This window comes from Aedes aegypti, chromosome 1 (genome assembly GCF_002204515.2).
Source record: "Aedes aegypti strain LVP_AGWG chromosome 1, AaegL5.0 Primary Assembly, whole genome shotgun sequence".
NCBI classification, from domain to species: domain Eukaryota; kingdom Metazoa; phylum Arthropoda; class Insecta; order Diptera; family Culicidae; genus Aedes; species Aedes aegypti.
Window position 1 is genome coordinate 146,384,636 of NC_035107.1, and position 18,496 is coordinate 146,403,131.

Here is an 18,496-nt window from a genome sequence, read left to right on the forward strand (position 1 = left end):
AAACAGTTTGGAGCCGGCGCATAATGAAGTTATACCCCGGTAGTTCCGAACATCGCTTTTGTCACCGGTTTTGTAGACTGGGAACATGAAGGATTGTTTCCACTGAGCAGGAAATTGCTTCTGCTGTAGCGAGAGGTTGAAGATGTAACACAACGGAACGGTAAGAACGTCGATGCATTTCTTGAAGACGATAACAGTTATCCCGTCGGGCCCAAGAGTGATAGACGATTTCATTTTCTTCGCAGCTTTACGTAGGATTTGGTCAGTAACGAGTGGCACACCAATGTCGCATACGTTTTCTAGCACTGTGGAGCTAGCATGTATCGCATCATTAACTGTTGCAAAGTCAGCATTGAAAACACTTGAAAAATGCTTAGCGTAGAGTTCGCATTTTTCCGGTGCAGTTGATGCTACTTCGCCGACAAAAGATACCGAGGCAGGGACACCTTCGTTTTGCTTACGTTTAGAGTTAACGAACTTCCAAAAACGTTTTGGATATCGACGGAGGCTGTCTTGCATTCTATCAGCATACTGCGCGTAAAGATGCTCGTTGAGCGATTTGTATGCATCACTTGAATCTTCATTGTTTAACCTACACGGAAAAATATTTTTACCTAATATTTGAGTTTACTTTACCCAAAATTAAGTATATCGATTTTAGTTTCAACCCAAAATCTCTCGGTTTTCTCTTTCTCCCACACGAATGTTGTCAAAAATAGAGAGAGCTGCATCTACCCAATGGGGGTACTTTGGCCCAATAAGCCAAATTTGGGTAAATGCAACTTTTTCTTATGTTTGGGTCGAAAGAACTCAATTTTGCGTTAAATCAACCCAAAATAGAGTATATTTTTCTAATGGAATTAAAGCCAAACTACCTAATGGGGACCTTGGTAATTTAGCCAAAATTGAGTTATTGGGCTCAACTACGGAATTGCGTTGAAACAACCCAAAATTGAGTTGAATTCCGTCTCCGTGTATCATTCGTAAGGTGCATAAAATTAATCGAGTAAGCACAAATATTCCTCTCTATAGGCCTTCTCATATGACAGGTCTGTCTATGCATTTGTTTACATCGGTGGAGGACCGGTGCTAACACGAGGCTGTCATTTCTATGGAAGAACTGTGAAAGAGCTTCCCGATCAGCTGATTTGAAACTTCTTGTGAATTCGACACCGCACAAACGTCAAATTTGTTGAATCGTGCATTGGTCTGTGCTGATTCAAAACTCATTGTTTTGCAATTCCTCATCGTAATAGGCTGTTTTATTATCACACCACCCGGTCATTAAATGGCTTTCCTTCCTGCACTAAATTGTGCAGTGTCGTAATAGTAGTTTACGGAACAAGTTGCAGAATGATGATTTTTACAGCACGAGTCGTAAATTTATCCTACGAGGCTTGCCCAGTAGGATAATTACGACGAGTGCTGTAAAAATCGAGTTCTGCAACGAGTTACGTACAACATTTTTTGCGATTCCGTAGAAGACCAGATTGGCGTGATGAAAAACAGCCTATTACGATGAGAAATTGCAAAAAAAGTCATTGATCCGCATTCGTAGATTAAGAGAGGTTATAGGCATTTACCACTATTGATTATCTTCCATATCGACCAAATGTTGGATTAAATAGGTTAAGGCAAGGTAAAACTACACATTTTTGTCAACTATGATAAATTCTACTTAAAATTTATAATTGTAGTATTCAGGGCTAAATTACGACACGCCATTAAAGACAATCACCCTTATTCTTGTTTACGGCGGATTCAACTTTCGATCGAATCCTATTCGTTCGAATCCATGGCCCATTTGATTTTGCTGGTGTAAACGGGAATGCAAAAAGGTTTTCGATCGAAGACAATTTGAACGTAAACAAGAATAGGGGTGAATATAGAAGTTAAAGTCGTACGGTAGAAGACCATGTAAGCAAAATAAAACTCTTTGTTGGATTATCTACTAATGCATTAAATATATTTTAGCTTTAAGCTGTGTTGAGTAACTCCACTGCAACATCGATGTCACCAATCCGAACAAATATTGTCATGCCCAATAAAATCAGTGAAATAGTAAGCTGATATGATGGATCATAAAAGGTACACGCAAACAAATTTTGTTGTATAATCTACCAAATCCATGGTAGAATTAAGAACTGCACCAACGATTTTCAACCGACTACAAAAATCTGTTGAGTTTACCATAATCTGGTAAAAATCACTAAGCAGTGCAGTAAATTTGACTATGTCCATAGTAGCATCCACTACAAAGCATTGTACTTTTTTACGACCGAAATTCAGATTAACGACCGTTTTTATTAATGATCATTATCTTAAAAAGTATTCAAAACAGAGGATCATGATGTTCAGCAAAATTGTTCAGCTAACATATGGTGGTCATTTAATTGCGGAATTTTGCCACCAGGCGGCGGTAGTGAGCATGAAACTTTTGTTTTGCGGATATCTCAGGATTCTGGCCACTTAGAAAGATGGCGTCTTCGGCAAAGTTGTTCAGTAGCTCAAGGACTATCATTATAAAAGCTATAAGATTCAAAATTTTGCCACCAGGTGGCGCTAGTGAGCATAGAACTTTTGTTTTGCGGTTATCTTAGGATCTTAACCACTCTATGCTCACTAGCGCCGCCTGGTGGCAAAATTTCGAATCTCATTACTTTTATAATGATAGCGCTTGAGCTACTGAACAACTTTGCCGAAGTCACCATCTTTCTAAGTGGCTAGGATCCTAAGATATCTGCAAAACAAATGTTTCATGCTCACTATCACCGCCTGGTGGCAAAATCTCGAATCTCTTGGCTAGAATAATGATAGTCCTTTAGCTACTGAACAACTTTGCCGAAGACGCCATCTTTCTAAGTGGCCAGGATCTTGAGACATCCGCAATACAATAGTTGCATGCACACTTGTACTGCCTGGTGGCGCAATTCCACTTAAGCAGTGTTGCCAGCTACGAAAAAAAATTTGAACCCTTCATGAAAAACTGGATTACAGTTGAAGAGTATTGCTATGTTGCTAAGCATTCTATTTTTCTGTTCCTCTCAAGTTTGATGGTTTTGATCTTTACTTTATTCTTCCTAAACAGTGTTGCCAGCCACATGAACATTTGTGATTCGGCCAACTGTATGGCACGCAACACTTCTTTCAACTTTGGTGAACATTCGGTATCGTAATCTTTAATTATTTTTTTTGGTATTTGCATATCACACCACCATAAAATTGGCTCTTTTGATAACAATCGAGCAGTGTTGCCATCGATTACCAAAATATGAAAACTTGAACGGCCATTTTGGAAAGTTCTCAAGCCATGCTTCAACTTTGCCAAATATCTCGAATCAGTATTTCCGCATCTAGACGTTGCATTTTTCAAAAACATAATTATAACCCTGATTTTTTACGACCCCCCGATAACGGTCGTAAAAAGAGGTTGGGGTGTATCCCGATGTAGAACTTACGAAAATATTTTCGACCTAAAATAACGCAAAAAAGGAAACACATAAAATAAAAAATCAGCATTTAAATTTTAAACAAATTTTAAGAAAAGACTGAAAATGAGCATTGGCGTAGATTTTTTTCTGGAGGGGGCCCCTAGGGCCCCCGTAATTTTACCAGAATTGTATTGATTTTATTTATTAGTTATTTTGTCTCATTTCGCGGCACTTCAATGATATTTGTAAATTTAAGTGTGTGATTCAGTAAAAAATCCTTCCAGAATTCTAGCGCAAAAATCACAAGAAATGTCCTTTGTGAACCATCCCCGGATTTTTGCAGGTATTCAACTATGTGCTGTGAAGAGATTCCTCAGAATTTCTTCATGAACTTTTTTTTTACTTTTCAGTGTTTTCTTTAAAAACTCCTTTACCAGTTTGGGTATTTTGGGTTTCCTACGAAAAATCATTCCCAGACTTTCTGATCATCAGAAAATTTCTCTATCAATTTGCTGAAAAAATCACTTGAAGAATTCCGCAAGAGAATGCATTGGAAATTCTTTTAATAATTTCTCCTAGAGATCCTCTACGTACACTCCACACATTTTTAGAATTTTGTATACAAAATTTATATTTAAAGTTGAGACATTTTTCAAAAAACATAGCTAATTTCCTCAGCATTGGGTCGACTAAAATTTTAAAAGTAGATGTCATTAGAACCGTAATCTTATATTCTTTGAAGAGCACTCACGAAATTTTTGCGAAAAAATCTGAAAGCTAGTCAAAATCAATGGAACACTCATTCAAGTCATCGTGCAAAAATTTGGGTTCACCTGAGCCCTACGAAATTTTTTAAGGGCTTTTATAGAGAATTTTATTATTGTTTTCCTAAGATTCTTCCCAAAATATCACCATAGATCTCTCTTTCTTTAAACCTCACAAACGATACTTTTTGGAATTTTTTTAAATAATTTTTCGTCAAATGTACTAAGATTTTGCACTTTATTCTTGAACTTCTTAAAAATTTCTCCAGAAGTTCCATCAAACATTATTTCAGGGTCTAGAAATAAATCTATTTTTTCCGAATAGTTATCTCAGGATTTTTTTCATAAAAAAACATTAAAAATGTATCCACTCTTTATTTTTTGGTTCAAAACCTACTCCAGGAATATCTCAATATATTTAGGGATAGTTTCTCAATTTCCTCTACGAATCACTTTAGTATTCTAGAGAAACACATACAAAAAAAGTTATGAAAGAGCTTTGTAGGACATCTTTTGAATAATTGCAGCTTAAACATCATTTAAATACTTTCTTTCGCAGCAGCTTAAATTTCTGCAATTCATCTAAAGAAAACATTGATATGCCAAAATTCCTTGAAAGTTATGCCTTATCGACAAAAAATTTCGCTATTTATTGTCTTAGAAATTCCTTTAGCAATTCTGTCTGTTTTTTTTTTCAATAATTGTTTTCGGACATTATACGAGTTGAAGTTAATATATGGATTTCTTTAGTAAATTCTCATTACTGGACACCTCGAGCAGGTTATCCTCCAAAAACATAATAAATCAGAATGCAGGGAGCTTGCTGCTTTATGCTGAAACAGTATTATTTGGATTTAGAACGAATTTTGGGAATCGAATTTCCAGGATATTGACCCTTTTTATTGTACCAGGGTATTTTTTGCAACGGTTATTTTCAACATGAACCATTCGATCGACAGCAACGGTTAAGCTATCGGTTGTCACACGAAGCCGCCACGCTGATGATATGTGAAACAATAGAGGTTTCCTCACTTCAGTTGTACAACATAAAAAACGTAATTACTGAAGAGATATTTGTCAATAACCATTACTCTTGTTGTTGAGAACAAGAGCGATGGGCACCGATCTTACAGCAGGACAAATAAACCAGAAATTTATTTATCTGTCACATGGTAAAAAGCTAACATTTATTCATTAGAATAGGTATAAATTTGTTATACTGAAAGCTAAATGGGTACTCACAATTTCGGTGTTTTCCCGTATTAGAGTATATTTCTAACACGCCCGTGCTGCATTTTGTTCTCGTTCGTACAATTTTATGACTTACTCTATTTTACAGCACGTATAGGCATCACAGACAAACATAGAGAATCTAGTACAACATGCATCTAGTACAACGTCACATTGACAAGTGAACAGGGGTTTGCATATTGTATTCTCATTGTTGCGATTGCGGAATGTGCTTGAAGACATCGACTCTTTCAGCAGAACAAAAGACAAGCATGTTTGTCTGTGATCAGCTACAAAGCTATCAAATAATATTTATTGAAATAATTAATCAAAGATACTTAAAACTACTTACAAATTCGGTGACTATTGGTAGGAAAACAATTGATTCCTAGTTGCACGCACCTCCATCTTAGCAATGCAGTTTGGCTTCTGATAGTTATTTATACTGGACAGATTTCTTAACATTGCTAGCTGTTAGATTGAATATTGCAATTCTTGTTCAAATTTGAGATGCGCTATTTTGCGCAACACTTGTTATTGTCAAAAATCTTTTCAGAGTTACATTGAATCAGAAGATTTTGCTACGTGTTAATTGGTTGTTTTTTTATATTTTTTTATTACCGGTAAAAAATCTGGGGGGGGGGGGGGGCTGGATGATTCTGGCCAGGCCCCCCTGCCCCCCTCTGTTCCTACGCCAATGAAAATAAGCACTGCAATAGGAGAAATATTTCTAAGAAAAATACAAAATAGTACCTAAAAGCAACCATACGTTCGCAGTTTCCATTGGGAAAGCAACACACATGTTATGATTGAGTATTATCAACTTATATATGACTAGTTTAGGTCATACATCAGTTGATAATACTCAATTATACCATATGTGTTACTGGGGTTACAAACAATTGTGAAGTGCCCGGTTTCTATTTTTCATCATCGAATTTTGTGTTTTTCAGTCCCAATATTTTGTTTTCCATACGTTATTTCTAATTGTTTTTTGTGGGTCACTTTTAAATAACGTATATAACGACAAAAATATCGAAGAAAGCAAAAACAAGCGTGTCGCTTTTCATAAAAGTCGAAATTTACGTGTTTTGATTATGTTCAGCTTAGAAAACGATGCTTCAAGCTTTGTATTCGTGTGCGAAGATAGATTATACCTTTGCTGGTTTAAAAAGAAACAGTTGTTTAACTTTTTTTTTCTAGTTCATTTATTTGAGGCTCAATCGTGTTGTTTAACTTTAATTGAAGACACTAAATAACTTTCTTATCAGTGATTTACGACCCTATTTTCTTAACACATTTAGCCATATTTATAGATACCCTAACAGCAGTATTTAATTGACAAAGTCACGTGATTTTTATGAAATTTAACAGCACTGGTTATGAAAAACTTTTTCAACGGATTTAAAACTTTTTTTTTCGAAAAACGTACAATTCATGCATCTCAGATATCAGTAAAATAGGCATATAAATTCAAATACGCACAATCCAAAATGCTTAAATTAACCAATCGTATTAAATCTAGTATAAATCAAAATACACCTTCATGTCTCCAACGAGATTTACGCATACATAATTTAAGGAATCAAAAACACTTATACACACATTATCACACTCACTTAAAAAACAATAAACACATCAATTTCCATTCCACGTGATACATTACATTGTTTAGCATGTTTTATTTAGAATACAGAAATGTTATGTTGTAAACTTTTGTTTTGAATGAGTCGGTAAAAGTGAACATTAAATACATCAAATACGAAAACTGCGGAAACTCCATTGCAAATGTGTCGATCAACATCTGAACAGCTCAGCACTAATTGGTTTCGAATGCATTTCTGTATTCTGTTGTTTCGTTTTAAATTTAATGCTAAGTTTCATTCCCACCATCGGCATTTTTTGAAACGTTTTTGTCATTTTTTTCCCTTCAGATGTACTCCTTTCGGTTTATTCCTTTCCCATTTTTTAGCCTTCATAATCATTTTCTTTAAGTTGTACTGTTGAATAATAAAACAAAAGAAAAATCAAATACAGAAGGAATAAAAGAACAAAAGCTGACTGTTGCTTGTTTGTTTATCTTCTTTTCTCTATGTGATTGCAGTGGGGTTCCGCGTAACGTTATCGCATGCACCAAATACCAGTAGGGGTAATTTGCAACCGGGAGCTACTTCCACGCCAAGTGCAAATACTTCTATTACCAATACTACCACAACTACTACTACTAGTACCACACCATCAGAGAACACATAAATCGAACATGGTGAACGGTTAAGTCCTCCTACTCTTCCCGCCAGACAGACAGTGTGTACAACCCTCCCTCTTTCTCAAACGATTAGAGGTCGTGGCTTGATAATAGCTAAATGCAAACTCAATTACAAAACCAAAACAAAGAATTTCATCTTCTCACATATACACAGATTCTTCTATACACTCATATATTTCATCACTCAATGACAATACAGCATTCATAGGATGCAATTCACTGTTTGAAACCAATACTACTATAGTTTGAACAAATTGTTTGTTTTCTGTTTAACGTAATGCTTTTATTCGGCGATAAACTTGTCTAACATGTGCACTAGAATTTATATTTAACTATATTAAATAAGTGGAATAACAATCGACTATTTTGTTACATTTTTCAATTGAACCCCAACTAAACCAGTCATTTTATGAACCAAAATTCGACTTGCTTAAAAGATGATGTAACTAGTTTAATAAAGAAATGAAAGCTAAAATACATCGACGTAATGCCTCGTTACTGTTGTTCTTTTGTGTTATTACCCATCTAATCCTGTTTGATTTACTACGTTTGAAGCTGGTATTGAAGACGTTAATATGAGACTTGGCGGAAATATTCAGGTTAGTATAAAGAGTAAGTATACTATTGAAAAAAATAATTTTAGATTTTTCAAGATATTTTAATATGAAAGAAATAGCCTCATCAAAGAGCTGTTTCTACCATTTTCTACCTAGTGATCAGCGATTTTTTATGGACAGCATATGACAAGCACTAGCACAGCCTTGTGCACGTGTCATTTACCGTTGCTTGAAACTTCCACAAATCACACTTGCTTCGTTTTGGCTTTTCTTTCTACGGTAGATACGATTGTCTTCAGTCGAATACCGGACACTAGCACTCTATGACACTCTTCATCAAATCAGTTGTTTCGTCTTCTTCGTGTCGTTGAATTCAGATTTACACAAGCTGTTTTCGATTTTATAACATTACCCGGAATGCAACTAACCGGAAGACCACTTACCGGAATGTACAATTACCCGGAAAACCCATTTACAGTCGAATTTCGTTCGTTACACTATCTTTAAGTGGGCTACGTTTTAATTGGGCTCCCGTTAGTTGGGCTATAGCCCACCTAAAACGAAGGCAAACGTCATTATCTGACATAAGACGCACTTTATCAATGTTGGTAGCTGGGTGCTGCGAATTGAATCCCTTTTTATTTTCAAGCAAATCTTGAAACATGCTTCTTGTGAAGAACTGAGCTTGTCGTATTAGTCCCTCAAACGTCACTTTGAGTTCTCTGTTTATCAAATTTCGCTCTCTGATCTCTCTCTGGAGAGCTTGAATGCGTCCTAGCTCGAATGACTTTCTCATTGTGAAATCGGCTAATAGTGGGTCTGCTAGAAGTCCGTGGATCTAATTCATTTTTATGTGATTGTGCCTTTGGATTAGAACGCTGAGTTCATTCAAAAGTTGCCGGAGCAGCAATTGAAAGGATCTTGTCGATGGTTTTATTATTCCGGCCGTAGCAACTCGATTCCTAGCTTCAAACCGAATAACATCGAAAACGACGATTCTGATTAATCAATTTCGGAAACACCGATGGCGTCAGAATCTCGAACGCTTTGATTTTGAAGATTATATGGGTGGCCAAAAGCCAAAAGGAGAAGAAATACTCAACCGACAAAATGTTGCGCATGAAGTGTCAAGTATTTTTTCTTGTGTGTATATTAGGTACACTGTTGTTGAAGTAAGTCTTAAATATTATTTAGACTATTTAACAATTTGTTGCAATATAAAGAAAATAACAAAAATAGATATATTTTTTATCTCTGAGATTACAATACTTTCTCACGAGATCACATTACTCTCTCACAAGTAACATAACCACAATCTGGAATGTTTGGCTCCGACATTCAGGCTCCCGCTTGACAAGCAAATTGAGTCAGACCGCAGCACCCAGGTTGGTAGCTCTGTTTTTCTTTTCTTCTATGTTATTTGACAGCTCGAAACTCAGCCCGATTAGTGAAAGTCTTTCACTAAGTGGGCAACGAACGAAAGTTGACTGTACTGGAATGCACTGTTACCCGGAAAACCAAATCTTCAATTGTCAGTAAATTTGTATACAATTGTTATTCTCTTTCATTGATGATGAGCACAAATTAAGTTACACCAACCATGGACATTCTCGACTCCCTCGCTTTCTAAAAACACTTTATCAAAAGACATCTCCAAACTGCTATGGACCAAATATGTTGTCCTGCTTGCGCGCGTTACGACCCAACAGGGACAAAGTAGCTGTTTTAAAAGCATTTCTACAGTTAATAGCTGAGAGCCTATGTCAACTGACCATTTTTGCATTCGTTTAGTAAGTACCGTTTTGACTTATATTCCGAACACTTAAGGTCAGCAGTGACTTCAAATGCATCTGAAAGGCATAAATCAGCAGATATTTGTGAAAATTTTAGTTTCTTCGCAAAACCTAACCGTTAGCTGTTGGGTGTGCCGATAAAAATGTTTATTCAAACTTGTTCAGTATTGTTTTTACATAAAAGTATTGAACAACATATTGATTCAAATGCCAAACACTGTACTCATTTTGTCTCATATTCCGAACACCTTGATTCGGACGGCATCTTCTCTCGGTCGGTCAGTTTGATTTGAGCAAAGCAAGAACAACTGGGGGGGGTGTCCTTCGCAATCGATGTGTGTTCCTGAGAACGCCCGGTCAGAGCAAGCCGACCTGTTTCCTGCGTCAACTTTTCTCTAGCACCCCTATTTATAGATTTGCTTGAACTCAACGTTCTCATTTAAAACAGCTACCGTCGATGGGGGTGACAATGGGTCTAGGGGGTGAGATTGGGTCAAAACGGAAAATTATGATTTATGTAATATATCAGCTAATAATGCTGATATCGCTAGAAATAATTATTCATATGTTGGGGAACATATTGTGAAGCTCAGAATCGTTGTTGGCAAGCGGGAGCACCACGAAGAACCTTGCATTCCATTCTGACATTACTATAGGAGTGAGGCGTCGAAGTTGTGCCATGCCTACTAGATCGTTTGATGTCCGATCCGATGTTACATTCTCGGAGTTCTTTCAACAGGCTTTTGATTGTCAACCATCATAACAGGGTTGGAAGACAAGATCTATGACAATGTTCATTCAGTACCACACATCCTCCCTCTTCTCTGGAAAAAAAAAAGTTTGAAGTGATGAGTTTTCACATCGTTTCCGTCATCACGAAAGCTTTCATGAATTCAGGATGTATATTTCACATCGCTAAGAACTTCACCGATGTATACTGTTTCATATTTCAACTGTTCACTTGTACATGCGACTTTGAAACATTTTTCCGCTGTAGCATACCCACGCAATCAGAACGGCGTTGAAATTATTGATCGGTTGAATGTCGTTCCATACATTAGAAACGGCAAGCTAATTATATGAAATGACATATCTAAGATGAATTTTGGACAAAATATTGCTATTAATAAACTGACATACATGCGTTCAACAGACTAGCATCAGTGTTTGACTTTTATCTTGTTGTACATTCAATCCACCGTACTTTCACGGAAATACTCACTCAAAGACTTGTTTGACTGTTGTTACTTGTTTTGATATAACATATCTACTAAGTTACTAGCCATCATTGGGCTTACATATCTTATTCTATAGATACAGTCGCGCATGCATGTGAACATCACTTTTATTAGGAACCAATTTGTGAACTAGTCGCGATAGCAAGTGTACACCACCTTAGAGCACTAAGAGTAAATATACGACCACCAGTCGAGTTAACAACATCAATAGCAGTTACTATGAACAAGTATGCGACCACCAGTCGCGGTAGCAAGTGTACACCACCATTGCATAGAACAAATATACGACCACCAGTCGAGCTTACAACATCAATAATACTTGATAGGAACAAGTATACGACCACCAGTCGAGTTAACAACATCAATAGCAATTACTATGAACAAGTATGCGACCACCAGTCGCGGTAGCAAGTGTACACCACCATTGCATAGAACAAATATACGACCACCAGTCGAGCTTACAACATAAATAATACTTGATAGAAACAAGTATACGACCACTAGTCGAGCTTACAACAACAATAATACTTGCTAGGAACAAGTATACGACCACCAGTCGAGTTAACAACATCAATAGTAGTTACTATGAACAAGTATGCGACCACCAGTCGCGGTAGCAAGTGTACACCACCATTGCATAGAACAAATATACGACCACCAGTCGAGCTTACAACATCAATAATACTTGCTAGGAACAAGTATACGACCACCAGTCGAGTTAACAACATCAATAGCAGTTACTATGAACAAGTATGCGACCACCAGTCGCGGTAGCAAGTGTACACCACCATTGCATAGAACAAATATACGACCACCAGTCGAGCTTACAACATCAATAATACTTGCTAGGAACAAGTATACGACCACCAGTCGAGTTAACAACATCAATAGCAGTTACTATGAACAAGTATGCGACCACCAGTCGCGGTAGCAAGTGTACACTACCATTGCATAGAACAAATATACGACCACCAGTCGAGTTAATAACATATTCATTGCAACCATCTGTCGCGTTAAAGACAACCAAATACCAAACCAAATGCCACCACCAATCGCGGCAATTATATTTTTTTAATTGCAACCACCAGTCACGTTAAGGACATTTTTTTTTGCATTGCATACACCAATTGTGTTAAGGGCATTTTTTAATAGCAACCACCAGTCGCGTTAAGGATTTTTTTTTTCAAACATGTTATTTTTTTTAACATGGCATTTATTTAGAAATAATAATGAATTAAGTAGATTTGAATAGTTTGGATCTCACCGGTTATCGACACAAAATTCACAAATTTCACCGATTCAGTATGCTTCACACTTAACTTGTTCGTTAAACATTACGAGATACACAATGTACTGAAGCAAATAGGAAAGAAAACAATCATGTGCATTATAGGTCAAATTTGACCAAAACATCGATAATACTGAATCGATTAAAATTCGATTCGTCCTTTGTATCGATTTTATTCAAATCGATTCGATTTCTTCACTCGTAAGCAAATTTACAAGAACAACGACTCAAAATAAGATCAAATCCCTTGTATTAGGATTTCATGTTGTTTCAACATCAAAAAATCGATTAATTGGAACGAAAAACACCAATTCAAAATCGCCCATGGTTAGGAATATTTGCACACACTTACATTCATTTTTCACTCTATTTTATTTTATTGAAATTATTTTTGTTTTTATTTGAAAGCAGGAGAGATAAGATATAGAAATGTGTGTATCATCACAGAAGAAACGATGAAATGATCACATACAACCAAGTTTGCGAAGTTTTATTATTATTTATATAGAAATTTGCACAGTTGATAAATGTTATGGGAGTTTTTTTTCGATTGAAATTACTAATTGATAAGTTATACAAATTGATTAATATTCATGAAAACCACTAATAACTTTAACACTTCACTTCTCTTTTGCAAAATCACATTATTTTACAAATTATACTTAATTATACGATATTTTTTTATACACGTTTTGTACGGATATGTTCAATTGACTTATGCAAAAAAAAAGTTCAGTTCCTAACGTTATTCTTTTTTCCGTTCAACCTATACAGAAAATAGGTCCCTGATAAAAGCAAAATGCGCACTTCATAACTTAGATGAATCAGCTCGAAATGATCATAATCTTTGAATCGGATAAAATAGATGAAACACTTTCTATTACATTCAAATATTTCCATCGAAGCAATCTGTTGGAATTCAAATGCAAAACAAAATATTCACTTCAAAGCCTGCATCGCGCAACTCAAATAGTTGAGGTGATGCTGGTGTTCAATGAGAGCAACAACAAGAACAGAGAGAAACATTGCTGCTTCAGCGAGTAGTGAAGCAGCTAATGCATATTAATGTCATATTTCCTCTTCAATCAGTTTTCTATTATTCATAGAAAATACCACATTGCTGTTTACTTACTAGAAATGGGCAAAACGGCTCATTTTAGTGAACGGATCCGATCCGAATCACTCATTATAGTGAACCGGATCATTTGAACGGTTCAGTGGCTCAGCGGCTCGCAAAGGAAGAGCGAACTGAGCCGAGCGAACGGAAAAAAAGAGCGGTTCACTTCTGTTGCGCGACATGCGTCGTATATGAAAGGTACTTTCGCTCTCAAACTCATGATACACAAGATCGGTTTCCCCTACCCGTACCAAAAGGAAGAAGCAAAATGTGCTTCGCCTTTCTCGTGCGTACTTTTTCTCTCATCTGCCTCATGCAAGTGAGATGGTCAAATTAGTTGTTAGGGTGCTGAGCTCCATCATACGGTTTTTGCATGTGATCCATGGCGCGCAAAGGAAGGCACGTGTCAAGCGTTATAATAAAGCCGAGAAACGAACAAAGCAGAGTAGAGGAAAAGAATCGATTCTTCCATTTTCCGGGTCACTTTTTGTCTGATCCGTACTGATAAAATGAACCGACTCTCGTCAAAAAAGAGCCACGGATCACTCTCGTTCTTGAGTGATCCGAATCTTTTGAACGGCTCCGACTCTTTTTGCCCATCTCTATTACTTACAGATGCCTTTTTATCAGATTCAAACTTCACTCCACAATCACTCTGAATACATATTTTCACACGCGGTTTAAGAAGCACTCGACACAAACACATTTCCTAGTGGACACTCCCGCTTGCTATCGAATCCAGGCTCTCCAGGAAAAAACGAAAATTTATTTAAAACTCCTGGCAGGATCGCCAAATGTGAAGCTCAGAATCGTTGTTGGCAAGCGGGAGCACCACGAAGAACCTTGCATTCCATTCTGACATTACTATAGGAGTGAGGCGTCGAAGTTGTGCCATGCCTACTAGATCGTTTGATGTCCGATCCGATGTTACATTCTCGGAGTTCTTTCAACAGGCTTTTGATTGTCAACCATCATAACAGGGTTGGAAGACAAGATCTATGACAATGTTCATTCAGTACCACACACATATTATTACACATAATTTATCACAATATACATTTTTAGAATTAGTAATTTTTGTTTACTATATCAATACTATATTCAACATACAAGTTGAAACTAGATAAAATTTACAGCATTAAATTTCTCCTGTGCAAAGTATAACGCATTTACTTTAACCTCTATCTATAGAAGGTTGAAAGACTTTTCATTACACTTCACAAGTATTTTCCGGAATCTAATTGATTTTTCCACAAAAAAATATTTTTTTCGGTACGGTGTCTAAAACATTGAAAATATCAGGTCAAGCAAGAACGATAGTTAATTAAATTGCAAGACCACTTTTTTTAACATTTTACGGTGTCGGGTGTTCTCATTCCTCATTAAGATGTGTTTATTCTTTATAAATACAGCATCTCTGAAACATCAAACAAGTCCGCTTGAGGATTCCGTGCATCGAATAACAATGCAACGAATTTTGACAACTTCTCAAACCAGCAACTGTGTTTCGTGCGCAGCAACATCGTAAAATTTTATCAATTGTTTTTTTTTTAATAAATGTAATTATTTATTAGTGTTTTCATATTACAGAAACATCTCATGAAAGTACGAATGAGTTGGATCGCTTAAATAACGGTACTATGAAGTCAAAATCTGCCTGAAATATATTGATCGACGAATGTCGCACCGAAATATAACTATTTGCGAGGGTTCAAAATAATCAGTACACCTCTGGGAAAACTGGAAAGGTTTAATGGCAATGGGGATGAGACTTTGAAGATAATTTGAGGGAAACAAACAAGAAAATTTGTGTAAACTTGACGATAAATGTTGGGTCTCATATATTTTCTCATAGCTTTTCAATTTTCTGGTATAATCGTTCTTTTAAGTGGGTTTATCATACTTGTGAAATATCTTAGATATCTTTTCGTCTTGTTTGCATCGTATTTCATCAATATTTTCCAGCTGTGAATGGTTTTGCAATCATATTCTCAAAAATAAGTGACCCAATGTCACCCCCAATGGGTGAGATTGGGTCATTTTTCATTCACTTGTAGTGCCGCTGTGAATAAATATTTTTCAATAATTTTTTGAACAGTTGTTAATGTACCATCAAAGTACATACACATCAAATTTGAAGTTTATTGGAGCGAAATTGCGATAGTTATTCAATAAACAAATCGTACATATGCCTTTTTGACCCATTGTCACCCCCAACGACGGTATTAAACTATTTTAACTATCCCTGATAATGGACCAATGCACGAGTTCACTAATTTGACATTTGAGCGGTGTCGAATTCACGGGTTTCCATGGTCACATAAATAACACAGCACCGCCAAAACGTCAAATAGTGAACTCGTGCATAGGTCCATAGTGAACCCGTGCATAGGTCCATAGCATGAGAGCAGAGAAAAATGCACAGCACAGTACGATCTCCAATATGTTACTGTGCGTTGGAAACGCACTAATTTTCGACCTACAAGAATTCTGTGCCAATTTTCGAATTTTCATACAAAGTAGGCCAAAATCGAATGGGTCGAAAACTAGTCCTGGTTCGAAAATTGGTGCTTTTCCCCTAGTGCAAAGTTTTAGTAATTTTAAGGTGAAGATGCATCGAAGCCAAACTTCAAATTTTCAAAAGCACAAATCTAGAGAACTAAACAGCCTATCAAGCCAAAAATTTAATCGATTGGTCACCACCAGCGAGAGACCAATTCTCGAAAACTTATTCAAATATTCTCAAGTCTGAAATGTTGGGAGGAAGAAATAAAAACACACGCGAGACTATAATTGGATAACTACTAATTGTTTAATTTTTTTTATTCTAACGGTTTCTTCTTGTGCGTCTGCACTGGTCGACGGTCGGTTAGGAAAGAGACCGAACGGAAGTCAGCATGCGCTGAGCAACCTAACTGCTATAATTATTCTATAGCAATAAGACAATACTATTGCTGTACAATGAACTCTCGAAAACTTATTCATACAGACTCAAGTCAAAATAGTATACAAATTTACTTTATCGATCCTACGTGTTAAGCAGGCGAAATTCTACACGTACCGCTCTATACCAACTCAACTTTTCACTTTTAGAACGTTTAATTTTCGGATTTACAAAACGACGAAAGTAACATTTTCAACTTTCGCAACCTAACCACTACTTTCGCCGCCCCGCTGTATGGAGTGACAAAGTGACTTAACCACGAATCAAAACAAAACACTACTTGAGCCGATTTTACACTGGTAGAAAAACGTCGAAAGTAACTGAATGAAACGGCTTATCATTTTCTTATAATTATTTTTGTGGGAAATAATAGAAACTACCTAGTTTTTGAACGTGAGCTGAGTGTATGCAAAATTTGAGCGAAGTACACGGCATAAAAATGTTAAAAAGGTGATTCATTTTAAAACAGTTTTAGAAGATAGATTGTGATTTTTCCTAATTAATTTTCTCAAAATCGTATAAAAGTTACTTACGTCGGTTTGAAAAAGTAATCGAGAACTATTGTTTAAGACAACACTTTTTGCCATAACTATACTACAAAGTCAAATAAGTGAATAAACTTACTTTATTGATCCTACGTGTTTCGCAAACGAAATTCCACATGTTCCGCTCCTACCCTACTAGATTTTTCACTTTTAGAACGTTTAATTTCCCGATTTACAAAACGACGAAAATAAGATTTTCAACTTTTGCAACCTAACCACTACTTTCGCCGCCTCGCTGTATAGCGAGACAAAGTGACTTAACCACGAATCAAAACAAAACACTACACGGTAAAAAAAAAATAAGCACCATGCTCTCAATAGTTCTGCACTTGGATTTGCACTACTGTTGAATCTTGACAAAATCAAGATAATAGCCCTTGAATTCAACGTTGCATGTTTTGAATTGTAATAAAAAAAAAGTTAAAATAAACATTTCCGCGTGACCTAGATTTGAGCCAGCAATCTTCAGAGTGCAAGTCTAGTGTCTTACCTCGACACCAACTCGCATCTGTTGAAAGGGGTTGAATTGATCTCAATCACTTTCTACAACGAGCTGTCAATGATTGCTTTCACACAAAAGATATGATATTCAAAATCAACAACTTTTCACTTCAGAGTCTTGTTCTAGAGACAGTAGAGCAAATCCAAAGTTAGAACTCTTCAAATAATGGTGATTGGTGTTTTGAATTGAGTCAATTGATCAATCTATTCAATCGAACGTGCTGATTTTTTACCGTGTACTTGAGCCGATCTTACACTGGTAGAAAAACGTCGAAAGTAACTGTATGAAACGGCTTATCATTTTGTTATAATTATTTTTGTTGAAAATAATAGAAACTACCTAGTTTTTGAACGCGATCTGATTGTATGAAAAATTTGAGCGATGTACACGGCGAAAAAATGTTAAAAAGGTGATTCATTCTAAAAGAGTTTCAGAAGACAGGTTGTGATTCTTCTCAATTAGTTTTTCTCAAAATCGTATGAAAGTTACTTACGTCGATTTGAACAAGTAATCGAGAATTGATTATGTTTTCAGCCCAAACTGCTGTCTGGTTCTCTAGATTTGTGCTCTTGAAAAATTTAAGGTTTGGCTTCAATGCATCTTTATCTTAACAACATCCTGCATCTAATTTATAACAACCAGTGTTGCAAAAAATGATCATAACTAAATAACACATCGAGTTTTAGTTGTGATAATTTCTGCTAGTCGGGTACCGAGACGTTTTCTTGGATAATTTATTATGGGTTTCTCAGATGAATACTCTGAAAAACTATTTTAGGGATACCTTCGAATCAAAGGAGGTTATTTGCCTTTGCTGTTGA

At 36.2% G+C, this 18,496-nt stretch overlaps 1 protein-coding gene and 1 long non-coding RNA gene across 7 annotated transcripts in view; one reads left to right on the forward strand and one right to left on the reverse strand.

Annotated features, from left to right (window-relative positions):
* The window catches only part of LOC5576559 (serine/threonine-protein kinase MARK2), a 154,005-nt gene that overhangs the window by 133,537 nt on the left and 1,972 nt on the right, over positions 1-18,496 (forward strand). For 3 of the 6 annotated variants that reach the window (XM_021850178.1, XM_021850189.1, XM_021850186.1), the window contains one exon: positions 7,530-8,189. The exons of 2 other annotated variants lie outside the window; for them this stretch is intronic. In XM_021850178.1, coding sequence (XP_021705870.1) covers positions 7,530-7,678 — 149 coding nt within the window. In that variant the 3' untranslated portion in view covers positions 7,679-8,189. Of the gene's footprint in view, positions 1-7,529; positions 8,190-18,496 lie in introns of those variants that run through there. One more of the 6 variants, XR_002501358.1, reaches the window with a different exon arrangement.
* LOC110677985 lies at positions 4,831-7,523 on the reverse strand. Its single transcript, XR_002501362.1, has 2 exons — positions 5,778-7,523; positions 4,831-5,723 (listed from the first exon to the last, which is right to left on the reverse strand). It is a non-coding gene; the product is annotated as an uncharacterized LOC110677985 (long non-coding RNA).